At 43.9% G+C, this 20563-nt stretch overlaps 1 protein-coding gene across 1 annotated transcript in view; it reads left to right on the forward strand.

The window, feature by feature from the left end:
• The window catches only part of ARL8A (ARF like GTPase 8A), a 102151-nt gene that overhangs the window by 13309 nt on the left and 68279 nt on the right, over positions 1–20563 (forward strand). The window contains exon 3 of the mRNA XM_088482442.1: positions 14764–14837. Within this exon, the coding sequence (XP_088338568.1) occupies positions 14764–14837 (74 nt within the window). The remainder of the gene's footprint in view (positions 1–14763; positions 14838–20563) is intronic.

Below are 20563 nucleotides of genomic sequence, written 5' to 3' on the forward strand. Positions count from 1 at the left end.
GCGCTCGCAAAATGCGAGCAGTCGCTCTGAATGTGGGCGGCCGCTTGGGTTTTGAAGTGCGGCCTCCTGGTCGCTAGCTAAGCTGTGGGTTACCACCCACAGCTTTAGCAAATGACCAGATTGATGGTGGCGATGGTCAAGACCATCGCGACCATCGGGGCTTGCAACGAGACCCTAAGGTTGGGTCTCGGCAACCGCAAGCCCCAGGGAGTTTCCTGCTCTGATCGAGCAGGAAGCTCCCCACTGACATCACTGCTGATGTCAGTGCGGCTGCCCACAAAACGGCATCCACTTGTGTAACCACCCCCCCCCCACGCCTACAAAATGGGGCAAGCTGTTGATCAACATTGACAGCCGCCCCTTTTGTAGTGAGCTCCGGAGCGAGAGAATTTCTCTCTCGCTCCGGGGCTTGCGCACGCGCAGTGCGGCCACTGCCTGTGCGCAGGGCCTAAACATCGACCCGCTTGCCAGCGCTCAGCACTTGCGAGCGGGTCTGAATGAGGTCCTCTGTCCTCAGAATCCCCTAATGGTTCATGTTTTCCTGTTCTCCTAGCTGGTGCACATGTGTATTTATTACTGCCATATTTTAAAAGATCCACAGGTGGAACATTCATTACTAACTTTTGATGTGACATTTACACACAATGGGAGTGGATGTAAGGTTAAAATGGAAGCCCAAAATGCATTTTTTCGTAGTGCACATGTGTTTCCGGTGGAAACAAAGAGTTCAGGAGTGCAGCAACAGAGTGATATGAATGACACAATACACACATACAGTTTAAGTGAATTAATTGAAATGATGTATTTGTGCTTTTCAATTAATCCTGATTATATGCAAATACAGCACAATCGCATCCGGGAGCCTTGCCCTACATGGTAGGCTGGATGGGTACACCGTCCCAGTACTTTCTGCAGTCAGTCTGGGCTCGGGAATTAAGGGGACTATTTATTAAGCAGTGTTAGGAGGGCTCGTAACAAAGAGCGGATGCTATATGCCTTATAAGGTCATAATAAAATTTGTATAATAGCCTGTGGGAAGGAGGGGGGGGGGGGTTAGGGTTAGGCTCTAGAGAGGGAGGGGTAGAGGCTAGGGATATGGGAGAATTAATTACCAAAACACCGGAGGAATACAGCTCTGAGCCGGAAGTCACAGTCACATGAGTGCCGGGACCCAGAAGCCATGCTGGAGCTGCTGCAACCATCAGGAGCAGGTAAGTTACCGCTAGGCCACCAAGGACAATATGTAGACATTCTAACTTGATGACATTTCATCACTATCTACATGATGAATGTTGACATGGTCATAGCACACCCATTAAAACACTCTACTAAGTATGCATTTGCTCTTAGGAGACTTATCTGTTGCACTGGGTCTCCCTGGGTGCAAGATCCTGATGCCATTGATGATGATCATCAGTTCGGACATGGGTTTTGATGTAAAAAAAAAAAAATATGGGTGAGGCCTCCATTCCAAAGTTGAAGCACTGATAGTATTGTCTGGTATCGTCAAAATCCAAAAAGTGTGGGGTCACTTCTAAATTGCTGATACCAGCACTTGGTTGTGCTACCCAGGGATGGTGACACTGTTGCAGGAAAAATAGAAGCATGGTGTCCCCCCTTCCCTAGGCTGGTCAAGGAATAAAAGGGGGGACAAACCAGTATTGTGCTGAAAGCATTAGAGCAATTCCCGCTTGAAGGACCACACATTCCAGCATGCCCTAGCATTCAGGGATTTTTACTGCACCAAAAAGAAATTAAGTAAAAAAAATATATATTTTATTAAATATAAACACCCCCATACAAACCCTCACTTTGCAGTTTTTTATTCTCTACAAACGCCTTTACGAATATTCATTAAAATATAGCCTATCAATTACATGAATTCAGTACATCATGGATATAAGTTGGGCCACATGGATATATAGGTATAGTCAGGCAGGGATGTAAGTGGTGCACAGAAAATGAATAGGCCTTATACTGGTTACACGCACACAGTATGTGCAAGTGACAGGTCCATTTTAAAAAAAAATAATGACAATAAATTTTAAACTTTACATAATAGTCTGACCGTTTGCAGTACAGTTTCTATTGTTAGAACTTCTGTAAAGGTCTGAAATACAAGTTGTCTTGTATAAAAAAAAAAAAAGACAAGTTACTAATGATATTCTCAATATATATTTGAAATTTCCCATACCATAACAATTTGGGTGTCTGATGTATCTGTAGTTGTTTTGCAAGAGAATGCAAACTATAGTCCTGCTTTTAGTCATTGCAGGGTAAGGGGCTACTTTAAGAGCAAAGATTATTTAACAACCAGAGGTTAGTGTAGATGTCCAGCATGTGTGTTATGATCTTGCACCTATGGGAACTGAATGTTCATAACCAAGCTGAGTTACAGAGCAAGAAAATCTTGCACAAGATGATAGACAGAACTTGGCTTATTATTCCTTACTGGTTTTACGGACCCAAGTCACCTTAGTCTCTGCCCACCCCCCCACTAGGCCTGCCCCCTCTCTACTGTTGCTGCTTTGTCGCTAACAGTGAGAGGGACCAGACAAGAGCACCGGTCCCGGGGGAGAAGAATGGTGGCATAAGGCAGGTAACAGGTTAAGGCCAGGGGAGGGACCTTGACCCAGAAAGAGGGACAAGGAGGAGAGAGAGAGAAATATAGGAAGTGGGGTACACAAAATTGGGGGTGGGGAGAGAGACCAACTAAGAGAGAGGTAAAGCTGGGTACACACAATAAAATATATTGTATGAAATATCGCTTCAACATGGATCGGAATGATATATCCTACGCCTGATTGCGCTTGCACAGTGGTCATTTGTCCCATGGTATGGTGAACGCCATACTGTTACATGCAACGTCATAATGATACATTGCGCTATCATACTGATACCTGTACATAGCCGACGGAACAATGCGATAGAATTATACTTTGCGCCGGATCGTGCAGTGTGTACGGTCGGCGCAATGTATCATTCCATCGCATTGTTCCATTGGCTGGATACACATCTTATAGTGTGTACCCAGCTTAAGAAGAGAGAGAGAGAGAAGCTAGAAAAGGAGGAGAAAGGAAAAAAAGCCAGTGCAACAGCTAGTGACCCAGCAATTGACAGGTCAATAATACTACTACTGGTGTTTTGTATGTTTGTAAATCTTCTTTTTCCTCAAGATGGTGTTTACTGTTTTTTCAATAACCTCTCACTTGCGGAATCGGTGTAATTTACCGCCGGATGCATGTCCGGTAGTCGGAATCCCGCCGACACCAGCATCCCGGCAGTAGTGGAAATCCCGATCGTCCTCAGGTAAGTATTAGCTAACCTAGCTCTACCCCCTAACCCTAACCTTCCCTTAGGGGTGCCTAACCTCCCCCCCAGTACCTAACCCTAATCCCCCCGCTAATTGCCTAACCCTAACCTCCCCCGGGGGGTGCCTAACCATAACCCTCCCTTCCCCTAACCTAGCCCTAACCTCCCGGGGGGGGGGGGGGGCGGGGGTGCCTAGCCCTGAACCTAACCCCCCCCCTGCATACCATCACTTGCAGACTATAGAATCTTCTATCTAAAATATAGTAAAGAGATACATTTAGAATAGTGTTATCTAACATAGGGTAAAATCAGTTACCAATAATTTGACATTTTGTTATCATTATTAAGGGCAGAAAATAAAATCCAGAATAAACGAGCAATAGTAGAGAGGAGCCAGGAGCTCCAGCCAAGATGCAATCATATTGGACATGGGACATAAAGGTTTTTGCAATAACCATGCTTCATCATGCATAGACTGTCAGGTTTCATGTTCTCTAATTCAATCTGTGTGAGTGCCTTTTGTTTTGTTTTTTCCAGTGAAAGTAGCGCAACTTGAATGGAGTGAAGAACATGTACATTTGTTTCTTTAACTCATGTATTATGATAAGCTTTCTTGATATACTGATTGAGTCAGATAATTTTCTGTTTTTGGGGTAGAGTTTCAGTATGTAGAATTCCTCAATATTACATATGGTATATTACAGTTACATAGAGCCCATAGAATGTGACTGCAGAAAAGAACTTAGGCCCTCATTCAGAGCCGTACGCTCTGAGCAGAGCGCACGCTCTGAATGAGGGCCGTCCTCCATAACTATGGAGCGTCCTCCTGGACGCTCGTATAGCTGTGGGTCACCACCCACAGCCTATACGAGCGTGCAGTTTGATGGGCGCAATGGTCTTGACCATCGCGACCATCGAAACTGCGAGCCGGAGCCTGCGGTTGAGGTTTTCAACCGCAAGGCCCGGAGTGATTTTGGCTCTATCAGAGCCAAAATCACTCCCACTGACACCACTAGTGATGTCAGTGGGCCGGCTTCTGACGGTAGGCGTTCCCTTAGGAACGCCCCCGTCAGGGAGGCACGCCCCCGGCACGCCCACCAAAGGGGGCGTGCTGTCAATCAACATCGACAGCACGCCCCCTTTGATCAGACACAACGAGCGAAGGAAAGTCCTTCGCTCGTCGCGTCTGGCGCATGCGCACGACGGAGCTCCCTCCGTCGTGCGCATGCTCAGTGCAGAACATCGACCCACTTGCGAGCGGACAGCCTCTCGCGAGTGGGTCTGAATCAGGCCCTTAGACAGTAGATCCTTCTTTGTATGTTTTTTTATTGGTAGTTTTAATGATAACAATATGTTTATCCAGTGTATTCTTGAATATGATTCCCAACCACTACTCATATAGTATCATAGTATCCCTTAAGTTAGTAATTACAAAAGCTTATTTGTGTGTTTTATAACCGTTTTATAAGTAAAGTTTTGAAGAAGTATAAGTAGTCTTGAAAGCTTTTAATTTAATCTGTTCAGGTAAAAGGGGTAATATTACAACATTTATTTAGCAGAAATAGTATTATAACTCACTATTTTATATATTTCTTTTTAGTGAGCTACAGGTTCATTTCCTTAATCACAGAATATATCAACGGCAAATCAACCTAAATCAACAGTTTTCCACAATTTATAGAAATCTTAATTTACCAGACATCATACATTAACTTATATTTTAGTTTTCACTATAGACAGGGGCACTATGAACATTGATTTTGTAAATTAATTCTGGACCTCGCCAAAAATATGTTTTTAATGGTGTCAGATTCTGGGGAGAAGTTCAGCGCCAGTAAGATGGGGGAAAAACATTCTTTTATGTAGCCATATTGTTTCACAGTTGAGACGCAAACAAATCAGTAACAGTGTATGGTAACATTTTTCCTGTTTATTATTTCAACAGTGCACCTTCTATATCGTCCAAATCTTTTTTTCTCCCAGTAGTTTTCTCTTTTCTTCCTAAGCTGTTTTTGCACACTTATCTGCCAATCACTGACAGTCTGCCGCCGCTCTGCATGCGATCACGCAGGACAAATACTGCACATGAGCAGTACATGCACTGCTGAATAAGGCCCAGAGTGCAGTACTCCTGGAACTCTCCTCCCAATCAATAATAATGTATTTAGTAGTTTGTAAATAGGAAAATATGACCAATAAATACATGTAATTTTTTCTAAAAACCACTGGCTGTCATTTTCCCATAATTTATAATGATTGCAAGAATTAACCAACAACATTTACAGTAACTGCACCCAATACCTTCCTTGCCATCACTAACAACTTCCTACACTGTCCTCTCTTATTTGCCACTTGTTTGGGGGTCCAGGATGTTTTCCCCACTCTTTCATATATTTCAAATAGGTCACACATTGCAGAATTAACACGCAACATTTGTAACTTGCTGTTTTCAAATTGAATTTCAAGGGAATCGTGTGCATGCATCATGAAAACGTCCTTCCAAATCTGTGTAACTTTAACCCACGAGCACAGGGCACAGAACCTTTGGCTAATTGAATCGAGGAATTGGCAGATTTCAACTATCTTATAAACATTAAAGAGAATGACGTTGTAATCAGTTTAGAAAACTACTATTTTGTGTTGCAGGATGATGCTCAGTCATTATTTCCCTATATTTTATTGAAGTGTTTCAATCCAATCATGTGGAAATTAGGTTTTTGAATATTTATGCATACTAAAAATTGTGAAAAATGTAAATTTTATTCCAAATTTCAAGATCTGTAGTTGGCTCTGTAGGCACATTGTATATACTGAATGGAATCCAAATTGGAAAACCTAATGTAAATAGTAACTGAAAATTTGTACATGTCCTTGTCTTACCAATATTTTAATCTCTTTCCTTGATAATCCAACCCAAGACCACCTTTCCACTTTTCTGCAGGGCAGTATAAATGCCTGTCTATCTCTCACTTTAACAGTCCTTCTTAGTAATGTATCCCATGCTTACTACTGTCCATAAGTTGTCAGGAGGCTCTTCCTCCTACTCAGTTCCTCTTTGACTTTACAGAGCATTAATTTTAATGCAACATTTGTGTCATACGACAAATAATGTATGTTCTGACTGGGTGTCATGGCAGGTGAGCAGCACACTGCCATCAAATCGGAGGAGGTGTAAAAACACAGCCTGTATGTCTGTGACTAGATGACTGCACTTCTTGAGTTGTCAAGGGAATTTAATATAATCTTGCCATTTCTCCATGTCCCCCCAAGCTCCCCATAATCATTAATTGCTTTTCACGAATCAGTAGATACTCTGAAGTTTTTAAGAGATTAATTAACTTGTCAACACTATGGTTATGCTCAGCATTGAAAGCTTCTATTTCATTAATATAATTGCAGTGGAATAACCTAATTTCCCACTATTTCTTTATCAATAGACGGCATAACTATCTCATCTAGTCCCAAAGTGCGTTGTCTTGGAGTCATTCTGGACTCTTCCCTCTCCTTCAGACCACAAATTCAGAACCTCACAGTCCTGTCGTTACCATCTCAAGAATATTTCCAAGATCAGACCCTTTCTCACCCAGGATGCCACCAAAACCCTCATAGATTCACTGGTCATCTCCAGATTGGACTACTGTAACTCCTCCTATCTGACCTCCCCAAATGCCATCTCTCTCCTCTCCAGTCTGTCCTCAATGCTGCTGCTCGGCTCATCTTCCTCTCCAAACGCTCTACATCTGCCTCCCCTCTCCTACAAGCCCTTCACTGGCTCCCCTTTCCTTTCAGAATCCAATTCAAGGTTCTCAAACTCACTTAAGCTGGGTACACAAAAAGCCCTCACCCATTCCTCTCCAATTTACGTCTCTGATCTGATCTCCCTTCACTCTTCTGTCCGCCCTCTTCTTTCACTTAATACACGCCGCCTTTCATGCCAAGTGATTACTTCCTCGCACTACCTCCTCCAAGATTTTGCCTGTGCTGCTCCCCACCTTTGGAACTCCCTCCCTCTCCCCATCAGACTCTGCACCTCTCTACAATCATTCAAATAAGGTCTTAAGACTCACTACTTCATTAAAGCCTTCCAGCTCTCATCTTAACTTGCTGCTACATCTTCCTTCCTCCCCGCCTACCTCATCTGTGTCACTCCTGTTTGTCTGCCCCTCCCTTTTAGAATGTAAGCTCTTTCAAGCAGGGCCCTCTACCCTCTTGTGCTTCTCCCTACTGTATTTTCATTTATCTCTTACTCCCCACTAGGGCAACTAACACTTGGCTGCTTATGTGGGTGTAAAGGTCGCTAATATAGCAATGTTTATTATCCATGTCCGTGTCCTGCTTTGTATTGTATTGTAAGTCGCTGGTTACTTATTTGTTTATGTACTTTGTAAGGCGCTGCGGTACACTTGTGGCACCATATAAATAAATGATAATAATATGCATTTTCATTACTAATTATTAATTAACCGTCATTTATAAAGGGCCAGCGTATTCTGTTGCACTTTACAATTGGGAACAAAATAGCAATAAAACAATACTGACAAATAGGTAAGAAACCCCTGCTCGCAAGCTTATAATCTATAGGGAAATAGGAATTTCTGCACAAGGACAAGTGCTACATACAGATGTGTCCACATACATTTATCCTCTGTGCGCTACAAGTTGCGCCGCACAATGTGAGTGCCATGTGACTTGGTAGCGAAGAGCGTCTTTTTATGCAACTTATTACCTTCAAATGCGTTTTATTTTCACAGCAATTAAAATATGGGGCATGCCTATGTTCTGCATGCATAAAAATGAGATACCACCTGCGCTTACTCTTTGAAGTATTATATGAGCAGCGAGCACTAGGAGTAATCCCCAGTCCTAATTAGCATAAGTAAAAACAGTGGTTGTGCCTGCGCTTGATTGATGATGAGACAGTTGTGAGACTTTAATAAGTACAAATAATGAAGTATAAATGATAAGTATCTTGTTTATTTGATACGGTGCAGAATTAATTTGGAGTCACAGTGCTCCTTTCCGCTGAAGTCTTGTGATGCAAGGTGGGTAAAGGGTGAGGGAAGGGGGATGGTAACGGAATACCGGATTGAATCTGGAGGTCCCTAGTGCTCAAAAGGTTGGGACCAATAACAGAGGAGGTTATATGCATATATCACACTGGATATGACCATAAAGGAATAAGTTAATGTCACATGGAACATGAAAAATTGATAGTGAATAGACAAAAAAAAAAACAAATACAAGGAGAAAACGAATAGAAAAAATCTAGGTAGTGGCGCTCTGGAGGGCCGGCGTCCCGTGCACTCCGGTTCATCAGCTTACTCTATGTCCTGCGGATAACCACGATCCTCCACTGTCCTAGATGATTGTCGACCCGTTGCCTCCTGGTGGAATGTGTGCCGTGTTACACACTCGCTATGGATCCTTCCTACTCACCAGGTGCGAGGTCGTCTGACGGAGCCCAAGCTTCCTTGCGGTCACGTGGTCCCGGCTGACTGGTGATGCGGCTGGCCGCTCAACCCACCAGCCAGTGGGGAGACTTGGCGGATGTAGTTCGTATATGCAGCTCCGGGTGTGCACATGCGCTGTGTGCCGGACGGACACAGTGGATTTGTTGGTGAATTTGCTGGTAGTTAGTCAATTTATGAATAGTAGTGTGGATAGGATTGTCTTTGTCCAACGCGCAGCGGCTGGTTAGCCTTCTTCAGGGACTTGGTGCAAGTGAGTTGGTAGTTCCTTTATAGGGGGAGTGATGATGACGTAAGTCACGATGATTGACTGTTGTCATGGATACATGAATATCATGGGGAAGTAAACAAAAGTGGGTGATTGGTTGCTGTGCATCACATGGACCTTGCATGGAATTCTTTATGTATATGACTAATTGCTCCACAGTTACAGACTTTCAATAAGGTCTGTGGATAGGGAGATGTCATTCATAAAGAAATTGTGAACTGATTCGTGCATAGGTTATTTGTGCATTGTTAATTACATGTATAATAATGCAATGAATTAGAATAGCTGAAGTTACCTGAATAAAGGGTACAGTTAATAGTAATGAATGCATAGCTGTTAATCATAGCTTAGTCCATTGTATGGATAAAATCCCTATACTGATCATACATCTACGGCGAATATCGATATAGACTGCATTTGGTGTGTAGTGATGGATCAGACCCTTTTTGTCAATATTGCATTGTTCACTGCTGTGACTGACGATTGCATCTGGATCGCCTGACTAGAAATCAGTATGGTGAAGATATTTAGATAACATGCTCGCATGAATCTGTAATTGATTTAATGTAATACCTGGGTATTATGAGTTAGTATATGTATAGGGGAAACTCTAGGTAAACTGTAAATATAATGGATGGTAATCAGTGGATATACAGGTAGATTATTATACATCAATAATTAGTTTAGGAAAACAGTAGTGAAAACTAGTTGGCAGCTGTTAAAAGGGACCATATTGGGGTATGGTGAACAATAGTTGATGATTGATTTGACTACGTTATCGATGTTCAGTTCTTTTGGTGTTTGTGTCTTGAGTGTGAATATTCATTTAAGTTCTTCTTTATCTAGGAGTTTCTCAAAGTTTCCACCCCTCCAGTTCCTCTGGATCTGGACCTTATTATGTGGAGTCCCCTAGGGTCATTATTGTGGATATCTTTGAAGTGGCTTCAGAGGCTGTGGGTGACTAGGTCTTTTCTGATGTTGCGTATGTGTTCTGCAGTCCTTAGACATATTTTCCTCATGGTTCTTCCCAAGTATTGTAGGCCACAAGGGCACTCTGCTAGATATGAGTCCTATATTTTTATAAGTGATTTGTTCCTTAATCTAGTACTCTTTTTTTTGGTTTGGTTGAACTTTGTAAGGATGTTGTGTCTTTGGTAGTATTGTTGTGCAAACGGCAGTATGAGCAGCGCCCACAGAACAGAAAGACCCCCAACTTTTTGTTGGTCAGTGTTCTCTGTATTAGACTGGTGGGTGCAATATGTTCTGCATGCAACTGCCGGTGTATGTGCATATGAAATGCTCTGTTACAGTGTCAGCAGCCTTGACACTGTTACGTACCGTTTCATATGCAGATATCACCGCAGTTGCACATAGAACATAGGCATGCCACGTATCATTTTAATCAGGAGAAGCTGCTTGTGCTATCCAATACAACCACTGTGCGAATAAGATGTATTTGAAGGTAAAAAGTTGCATGAAAAGACGCTCGACGCTACAGAGTCACGCCATGGCATGGCGCGACTAGAAGGGCTTTTTAACGCGCAAGGAGGCTAGATGTGCAATATGTGGACACATCTGTATTGCTGTATTGCATAATGATCCAGCCAGATTGAAGAGGTCCTTGGTGGGCTGTATGATCCAGTCACACTAGTATGTTGGCCTAGGGTCCGCATGATGTGAAAAAGAAGAAAGTGAAAAGTACGTATGGGTGTGCAGCTTGTAAAAATTCCTGTAACCTTGATACCTTAAGTAGGAGGAGGTAATGCGTGTGGATGAGAGATGCAGGTCTTGTGCAGAGCGGAGAGGTTGAATTGGAAGATATTTTGAGATAAGTGAAGAGATGTATGTTGGTGTGGTTTGGTTAATAGCCTTATGTGTTTGTAAAAGTATTTTATGTTGAATTTGGTACAATACATGTTACCAATTTTAGGGACTGACAAAGCGGATTAACAGATGAACGTTTAGCAAGGAAGATCAGCCTCGTAGCTGCATTTAAAATTGTAGTGGTGAGAGTCTGTTTTGAGGAGGACCGGTAAGGGGCCTATTGCAATAATCAATGCGGGAGATAATTAGTGCATGGATTAGACACAATTGATTAATTGTTTTCCAAATGGCAGCATATGCATATACCCTATACATTAATATATATAGGACATTGCTATTAGCACGGTTTATTTTAGTTATTTCTTCATATCGTATGTATTGGGAGCTTGACATCTTCAGTTTAAACTAGAGATGAGCGGTTCGGATTCTGTGGAACGCTGTGATAGCGGTCTACCCTACACAGACACAAACACACAGCCGCCAGCGGCTGGGGGCATGCTACTGGGGGCATGCTACTGGGGGCCTGCTACTGGGGGCACTGCTACTGGGGGGCATACTACTACTGGGGGCATGCTACTGGGGCCCTGCTACTGGGGCCATACTACTGGGGGGCATACTACTACTGGGGGCATGCTTATGGGAGCACTACTACTGGGGGGCATACTACTGGGGGCATGCTAATGGGGGCACTGCTACTGGGGGCATGCTAATGGAGGCACTGCTACTGGGGTCCTGCTACGGGGGGCATACTACTGGGAAGCATACTACTGGTGGCCTGTTAATGGGGGCACTACTACTGGGGGCCTGCTAATGAGGGCACTACTACTGGGGGGCATACTACTACTGGGGGCATGCTAATGGGGGCACTACTACTGGGAGGCATACTACTGGAGGCCTGTTAATGGGGGCACCTCTACTGGGGGTCTGCTAATGGGGGCACTACTACTGGGGGGCATACTACTACTGGGGGCATGCTACTGGGGGCACGGCTACTGGGGGGCATACTACTGGAGGCCTGCTAATGGGGGCACTGCTACTGGGGGCCTACTACTGGGGGCCTGCTAATGGGGGCACTACTACTGTGGGGCATACTACTACTGGGGGGCATACCACTACTGGGTGCATGCTACTGGGGGCACTGCTACTGGGGGGCATACTACTGGGGGCCTGCTAATGGGGGCACTGCTACTGGGGGCCTGCTAATGGGGGCACTACTACTGGGGGCCTGCTAATGGGGGCACTGCTACTGGGGGGCATACTACTACTGGGGGCACTGCATAGGGGGCCCTACTATTAAGGGGACTGCATAGGGGGCACCACTACTGGGGGCATTGTGTAAGGGACACCACTGCTGGGGGCATTGTATAAGTGGCACTACTACTGTGGGCATTGTATAAGGGGCATTACTACTGTGAGCTTTGTGTATAACGGTCACTACTGTGGGCATTGTGTAAAAGGGTCACTACTGTGGGCATTGTGTAAAAGGGTCACTACTGTGGGCATTGTGTAAAAGGGGCACTACTGTGTGTTGTAACATAAATAAGAGACACTACTTTATGGTGTAATGTGAATCAGAGATACTATGGCCCTGATTCAGAGCCGGACACTCTGACAGAGCGCTTGCTCTAAATCAGGGCGTCTTTTTTTTTTTTTATGGAGCGGCCTCCTGGCCGCTCGCATTGCTGTGGGTTGCCACCCACAGCTATTGCCAGTGGCCAGGATGATGGTGACCATCGCGACCATCGGGCTTGCGACGAGACGCTTGTGGTAGGTTCTCGTGGCCGCAAGCCCCAGAGAGCTTTCAGCTCAAACAGAGCCGAAAGCTCTCCCACTGACATCACTTGTGATGTCAGTGGGGCCAGCCCCAGACGGTAGGCGGTCTCATGGGAACGCCTCCGTCTGTGCAGCCATCCCCCGGCCCGCCCACCAAAGGGCGTGCTGTCACTCAACATCGACAGCACGCCCCGTTTGGTGTGAGAACCGGAGTGACGGATTGCGCGTCGCTATCCGAGTCTCGCGCATGCGCGCGACGGAGCCGGCTCCGTCGTGCGCATGTGCTCTGGGCCACCATCGACCCGGTTGCGAGCGCTCAGCGCTCGCGACCGGGTCTGAATCAGGCCGTATATGCGGTGTAATGTGAATAAGACTGTGCACTGTGACTCCTAGGGCCGTAGCCCACTTTGTAAACAAGTACTGTGATTCTGCTGGCCGTACCCCACTGGGTAGGTGCACTACTTTTCATTTCTGCCACTGCTGTGTGGCAATGTGTCATAGATGTGCTTTAAACTGTGGTGTCTGTGCCGCTGCTTTGTCGCTTGGTAACCAGTCAGCTACTGCAACCTTTGGCCAATAATGGTGAAAACTATAATTTAAACTGTGAGGTGTTCTAAATTGACTGTAAATCGCTGGAAATTAAGGTTATTGAGGTTAATAATACTCTAGGAAGAAAAAAAAGCCCAATTTATGTGATTGTAGCTTTTTTTTGTCAATTTTTGTAAAAAAAATCCAAAGCCAGACGACGAATTAGAACCAAATCCAAATCCGGCAAAAATTGTCCGGCGCACATCCCTACACGTAATAGGTCCTAACATAACATACTTTATTCCTGTTACATCAGCACTGCTTCTGTTAATGGTAACCCAGTATGACTGCTGCTTGTCTAGTAAAGAGGATATGCTATTTCAGATTATTTGAATATTTGTAGATTTATGTGGATTTTTATTGTTTTCTAAGTCATGTATTTTTAATACATTTATAGTTCGTTGTGGATATTATACTACTCTACTTCTATTGCAAATGGATTTGACTGTGAGGGTTATTGCAGGAACTGTGAGGCTGTTGAGATGTACAGACTCCCCATGGGTTACACAATGTTTGACTTGAGCAAATTTGCCTTTAAACAGTTGCCATAGTATTTTCTTTCTATATAGCTGTCTGCAGAGCTAAGCATGCCCACACAGGGACACAAATTATCTTATTTCAGTGATTTGTTCTGCCAAGTTTTGATCGTCCAGTACTTGAAAACAAATGTATCTGTATGTGTGGGCGCATTGGATCATCTTAAATAAGTGGTCTCTTTTCTGGACATGTTCAAAAAATCAACTTTAGCAGATTTAAATCTCTCTTGATCTTTTTAAAATCTTTGCACTGAACGATTTGTACAGATAAAATGTGGGAATACACTGTAAGCTTGTGAGCAGGGTCCTCTTACATCTTTGTCTGTCTTTATTACTTAAGCTGGGTAGACACTTACCGATGTGTGTTCCCAGCGTTGTGACGGCTGACGGGCCAACATATTGGGCGGCCAGTACACATTACACGATCCAGTGCCTGACCACCCAATATGCCGGCTCCATTCACCTGTCTGTCATTGGCAGCTGGGTGGTTCCATCGGCCCTACATGCAGGCCGACGGAACGGCCCAGATGGACACGCACGGTCGTCCATAGTGGGTACACACTGGCTGATCCACAAGATTGGCAGACATACCGTCTAGTGTGTACTCCGCATTAGTCTTACTTTGTTACTGTTTTCTTCCCAACTGTAAAGCGCAATGGAATATGTTGGTGCTATATAAGTTGCTGGAAATAAGAAACTGTTGTTTTATCCTGTAGTGTGTGGATAAGGTAAATTGCTTGTTTAAAAAGATTATTAAAACCTAACCCTTCCTGTGACTATTTGTGCTCCTATATTTCATTGGAACCAAGATCAGCTTGTGGACACCCTTGTAGACTGTAATGTTATGGTATGTCCTCATGCAGGCCAGCAGTTAAGAGGTTTTGTTTTGAGGATATTACAAAAAAAAAATGGTCTTTGTCGTGTAGTGATTTTCTTGTTGCTAACGCTTTGTAAGCTAATAAAAATGATGACCTTATTCTGTTTTTCTTTCAAGCTGTGGGACATCGGAGGGCAACCACGCTTTCGTAGCATGTGGGAAAGATATTGTCGAGGAGTGAGCGCCATTGTGTGAGTATGATTGTGTATATCTATTCAACTCACTAGCAGTGTCACGCATGCCAGGTACATTGTAGTAGGCTGTGATGGTGAAAATGGCCTTCCTCTGAGTAGGCCTGAACTGGATCTTGGATTTTTGGCAAGATGTTTTGGGTATGTCTAAAGGGGCCTATCCACTAGGCAACCTGAAAGACTGAACGTGAAGCGTTCAGACCTTCAGGTCGGCGAGGTGCGGTGCCCGCACTGAAAGGCGTTCACTGAACGTCATTCAGTGCAGGAGCCTGACCTCCTATCTCTGAACATGCCGAACCTGACGAGCGTAGTCAGGTTGACGGGCATGGTCAGTAGATAGTCGGGGTTGGCAAGGACCCAGTGTGCACGTGCATAGCTGTTCCTTGCCGGCTATCCATTACACAACTTTGTGAACAATGCGACCAAAACCTCCTGGTTTTGGACGGATTGTTCACAAAGTCGTGTAATGGATAGGCCCCTTAAGGTTGCAGATATCCATATCTTGCTTTCCTTTGCCTTCACTATAGAAAACCGTTATTGTTTCCTGGATCTAAACATAATTCTAATTCTTTATCTTGAAGATCTCACTAGCTTAATTTTAATTTGAAACTTCTTGTTATGAATCAGAGTAGTGTTCAGGAGTGTCCTTTCTAATGGTAACTGATAGTCTGTCAATTCCATGGATTGAATAAATCCCTGCTAGGGATGCAGGTAAGAGCTATATTCAAAGTAATTCAGAAATCTGCAATCAGCTACTGATTTCACAGAGGAAACACTCTGAAGGAGTCTCTTGCGTAACAGGAAAACGGCATATTAAATTTGCTGCTCACTAAACTAACTTCAGATCACTGTTGGGGAAATGTTATGAACAGCAATTCGTCCAATGCTGGTTCTGTGTTCAAATGTGCTGCTTTAAAAATTGCAGCAAAAATCACAGAGAATCAGAGATTTTGACAAATCACATTCCAATTCTAGCATACTTCTTGTGACTCTTCCACTAAACTTCTCCCCTTAACCCTGTTCACCTAATTATTGTCTTATTCAGAGTTGCAAGTAAAATAAATTGCAAAAATCGTCTGAAAAAAATAAATAAATCTTTTTGGCCTATTTAGAGTCAGACACATACAAAAGTGTGGTGCTGCAGCTTCCCCTATTGGCTGTGGCTCCCTCCACATGATATCCCTGACGCAGCTGGAGTACGACTGAGCGGCCTGGTTTCACTGTGAGTTCTGAAATTTCTAAAAATCACAGGAAACAATAGAGACACATTACAGTTAACAGCTGGATAGTGCAGGTATTAGTAAAGTAGAAGTTTAATTTTTAGTGACACAAGTTTAGAATATACATGCAAACTTCTCCCACAACCGAGTATGAAGCATTTAATTTTTAAAACTGCTTTTAACACTGCAGTGTTAAAGCAGTTTTAAAAGACTTTTCCAGTAGCCATTGTGCATAAAATAGGTGTATTATGACCTTGTGCGAAAAATCACACAAGTCATCATCATAATCCTTGTTACACTTACACCAGGATCAACATGTACACTTCTGATCTTTTTTGCTGGCCACTTAGTCGCACTTTGGGTGTACACGCCCTTCCTGTGCTTTGGCTGCACTTATACACCCAATGCCTGCATCTTTTCATTTTCTGCCTTAGACTATTGGCAGCCCAATGGACTTGTTTTGTAACTGTGTAAAATATAGTTGAAGAAAAAAATGCACTTTTCAAGTAGTTAGCAGAGCCCTAGAAATATGTTATTGTCTTTTTTTTATTTTATAAAGTGCTGACATATTTATAAAGTGCTGACACGTAGCGCTGAAGCACAAGGTAAATATGGCCTGGATCATATGAGCTTACAATTTAAGCAGTGTGGAGAACACATGATAAATAAGTTAGCGGAATAATAATTGTATTTGGTGGTGGGGAAAGTATGGGTGGCTTTTTTCTTTACATTATCATTATCAGCCTCCATTAAAAAACCTTTAGAAACTGGCATTTCTGTGCAGCTACCTGTGGTGTGGTGCTGTTGGAAGGAGGGGAGACTGCAGATGGCAGAGACATAAAATAAAAGACAGTGAGCGGGATGCAGCAACCTAAGAATGCGGGTTTGACCGCATTTCTCAAATACACCAAGAGCTTGGTTGCAGTGGGTAACGCCATCTTCCCGATGGTGGCATCCATAGAAGCCTATGGGCTTCTTTCCGCTGAGTGCTGTAAGAGGGATCTGATCGGATCCCTTCCAGTACCCCCCGCATCCTTATGCGCAAAAGAACACCGGAGGGGCTTCTGGGTTATAGACCCGGAAGTCCCTTCATCGCAAAGGCCCTCTCTTACTGAGAGAGTGGTCCTTTCACTGAAGGTCATGCATACCGGCGTTAGCCGGCATGCATGCAAAGATCGGCGGGATGCATCTCATCCCGCCCTGTAACTGAAAACAATTTTATTACTGTATGGTGCTAGCAACCATAACTATCCTGCACCATTTATCCTAACTGAGTGTCTTGCTTCCTCTGGTTCTAGAGGAGGCATTGGTACTGTACGTGCGCTCTTATGGATATCCGTCCGTGTAGAGTATCTGTGGGTGGCTCGGTGTTCTTCTTTAGTGTCAAGCTCTGTGCTGGAAAAAGAGCCAGGACAGTTAGTTGTTCCTCATAAATATTCAGTGGCAGCTGCTCTCACCAAGGAGACCGCTATGACAACAGCAAGGACAGCTAAACTTATGCCCATTTCACACCGCAAACCCGGGTCGCACCCTGGATTTTCTACACAGGTCCTCCCCGGACACGACCCCTTTCAGACTGGTGGCCTAACCCGGCTTGTTGTCTAGTCTATGACGTCACCGCTGTCACGAACCGAGCCGGCGCTTGGAGATGAGATCATCTACAAGCCCCAGCTCTTCCTATGCTGTGAACGGGTCCGGGTTACCCGTTCACACTGCACCACGAGCCGCGTTGAACCCAGGTTCAACCCTGCTCCTTACCTGGGTTGAAACCAGGTTATTTCAACTGGGCCCTCCAGCCACACCTCTAAACAACCATGTCTTTTGTGTCATTGCACTCTTTGGCACTACCATGACATTCCCCAGTGCCTTCACAGATGTGTGGATATTTTAAAACTGTCAGATAATAATTATGTACGAGGCTGGGCACACAGCTTATCTAAAGTGCAGCTGTTTCTAAGTGCTGCCTCCATGCCCACTAACTTTATATGGTGACTTAAAGTATATAGGAATAAAAGGAGACTTGTATCAAACCTTCTATTCTAGCTAGCATTTATCAAGTATATTGTATAAGCTGATTGGTTGCTAATAGCTATGGGCAATTTCTCCACTCTTTAGAAGGCTTAATACATCACCCCTTTCCACCCCGAAACCTCCACTCACCAAGGAGGAGATGTACTAAGCCTTGGAGAGAGATTAAGTACCAACCAATCGGCTCCTATCTGTCATGTTACAGAAAAATAACAGGACCTGTTTGATTCGTACTTTATCTGTCTCCACTTTATCTCTCCCCAAAGCTTAGTACATCTACCTCTAAGTGTGAAGTACCAGTACTATATGTGTTGGGCATAATAAAGTGTATATGTACACTTAGGCAAAAAAAAAATAAATAATACCTATTTTTTGTACACTTTTATTACAATATGCTATAACATATACTTGAATATCCATGATATGCTCCAACAGCAGGAGCAGTGTTATAGTGAGGCTCTGGTCTTAAGCTAGGTACACATTAGACAACTTTCAAGCTATGCCTTGTCGCCAACGATTTACCTTGAATCCCCGGGCAAACGATCTAGTGCATGAACACTGTGCAATCTAACAAGCGACCAAATAATATATCTTGCATCGTTTGGGGGTTAGATCGTTAACTATATAATGTAACCATATTGCCTGGTCGTTTGGTAGTGCGTACACACTGCACGATCTGAGGGGAATCATTAACGAGACTGACAGATTTCCCTGAATGTTCAAAACATCGGAAGATGCGATGGACGACACCGCGGGAGCACGCATAGTGCGTACACACTGGACGATTTGATCGATTTGACATTCCGATGCGTTGGAATCGATCAAATTATATATTGTGTAGGGGTCTTTAGGGGAACCCTAAGTGATGATAGCAGATCACTTTGATTATGTGCTCGGGAAGTAATTGGTTGTTCAATAGGAGCTCCCTGCATGTTCTCCTGGGTCATGAAACTGTGTAAATCATGGTTACTAACTGTAAATAAAAACATAATGGAGGAGAATGTGGAGTCTACATTGGAGGTCTTATGGATGTAGATTTATTAGTGCTGACATAGATTATCTGAATGCAGAGCTCAAATTTGGGTTGGTCGGGACAGTAAGGAGAACAGTTCAGCTGGTGCTGTCGCACAGGGGGAGCGGCACCATCGCAGCCCCTCAGCCCCTACATCTGGTTAGCAAGGCGCCTGGAATGGCACCTTGCAGCCATAAACAGTGCTGCAGTGCTTGCTGGAGCGTCCTTCAGATGCAAATCCCTGATAGGTTGACCATTGATGATCAATGGTTTTTAACTATTGGTGGACAACACTAGCTCAAAGTGTTAAATGCATAAAGAAATGCCATAATTCCTAGAATATTGATCAAATATAAAGATAGCTCCGCATATCATACTTATCACTAGCTGTCCGCAAAAGGAGGAACCAATGAGAAACGCAGACAAGCGAAAAAAGCAACATACAGTTCCTCCACAGCAGTGGTGTCAAACTTAGGCCCCCCAGCTGCAGTGGAACTACACATCCCAGCATACAGTGCCACAGTTTTGCTATTAGGGTATGCTAAAATTGTGGCAGGGCATGCCGGGATATGTAGTCCCACAAAAGCTGAAGGGCCCGAGTTTGACACCATTGCTCCACAGGTATCAGTCAGCACTATTCCCTGCCTCTTCCCAGCAATGTAACGATCCAGTGAACAGCAGCATTATGCAGTCACTACTGTGAGTGCAGTGGCCTGAGAGAACAGTTACTTTTCACCAACTGTGCAATTAAGCAGTATGGGGTCACAGCATTGTTTTCTTTCTGCCCGATTAGGATATGCATTGTACTAGCAACTGTCTTCAAGGACTGCTTTGCATATTAATCATCAAATTGGGAGTCTGTGTTGTATACGAGCCTACAGATTGCGGATCTGCTTAGCCATATGTGGCCCTCAGCTACTGTTGAACTATACATCCCAGCATGTCTGGCAAAGTTTAAGCATGCCCTAATAGCACAACTGTGGCACGGATGTGTAGTTCAACAGGGGCTGGAGGGCCACATGTTGAATAACTCTGGTCTGCTTAGTGGACGTGTCATGATTCCTTAGAATTAGAGATGTGCGCTGACCCCCATGTTTTGGTTTTGGATCTGGATCTCCCCTGGTTTTGGATCTGGATTGGTTTTGCCAAAACCACCTCCGTGTTTTGTTTTTTGGTTTTGGATCTGGATTTTTTCTTAAAAAATCATAAAAACAGCTAAAATCACATAAAATGGGCCTGTTTTTGCTCCTACAGTATTATTAACCTTAATAACATTTATTTCCACTCTTTCCAGTCAATATTGACCCCCTTACAGCTCACTACATTGTTTTCATCCAGTTTAGGCCCAAAATTTGCATCAAGCTAGCTGGCTGATTAAGCTAAGCGGCAGCAGTGGGCTGCACAAAAACGTGGCAGTTCAACTTCCAACATGGCACGTCAGGAACCAAATGTTTTTATTATTCAAG

The sequence above is a fragment of the Taudactylus pleione genome, unplaced genomic scaffold (assembly GCF_031769625.1).
Source record: "Taudactylus pleione unplaced genomic scaffold, aTauple2 ptg000288l, whole genome shotgun sequence".
Classification (NCBI taxonomy): domain Eukaryota; kingdom Metazoa; phylum Chordata; class Amphibia; order Anura; family Myobatrachidae; genus Taudactylus; species Taudactylus pleione.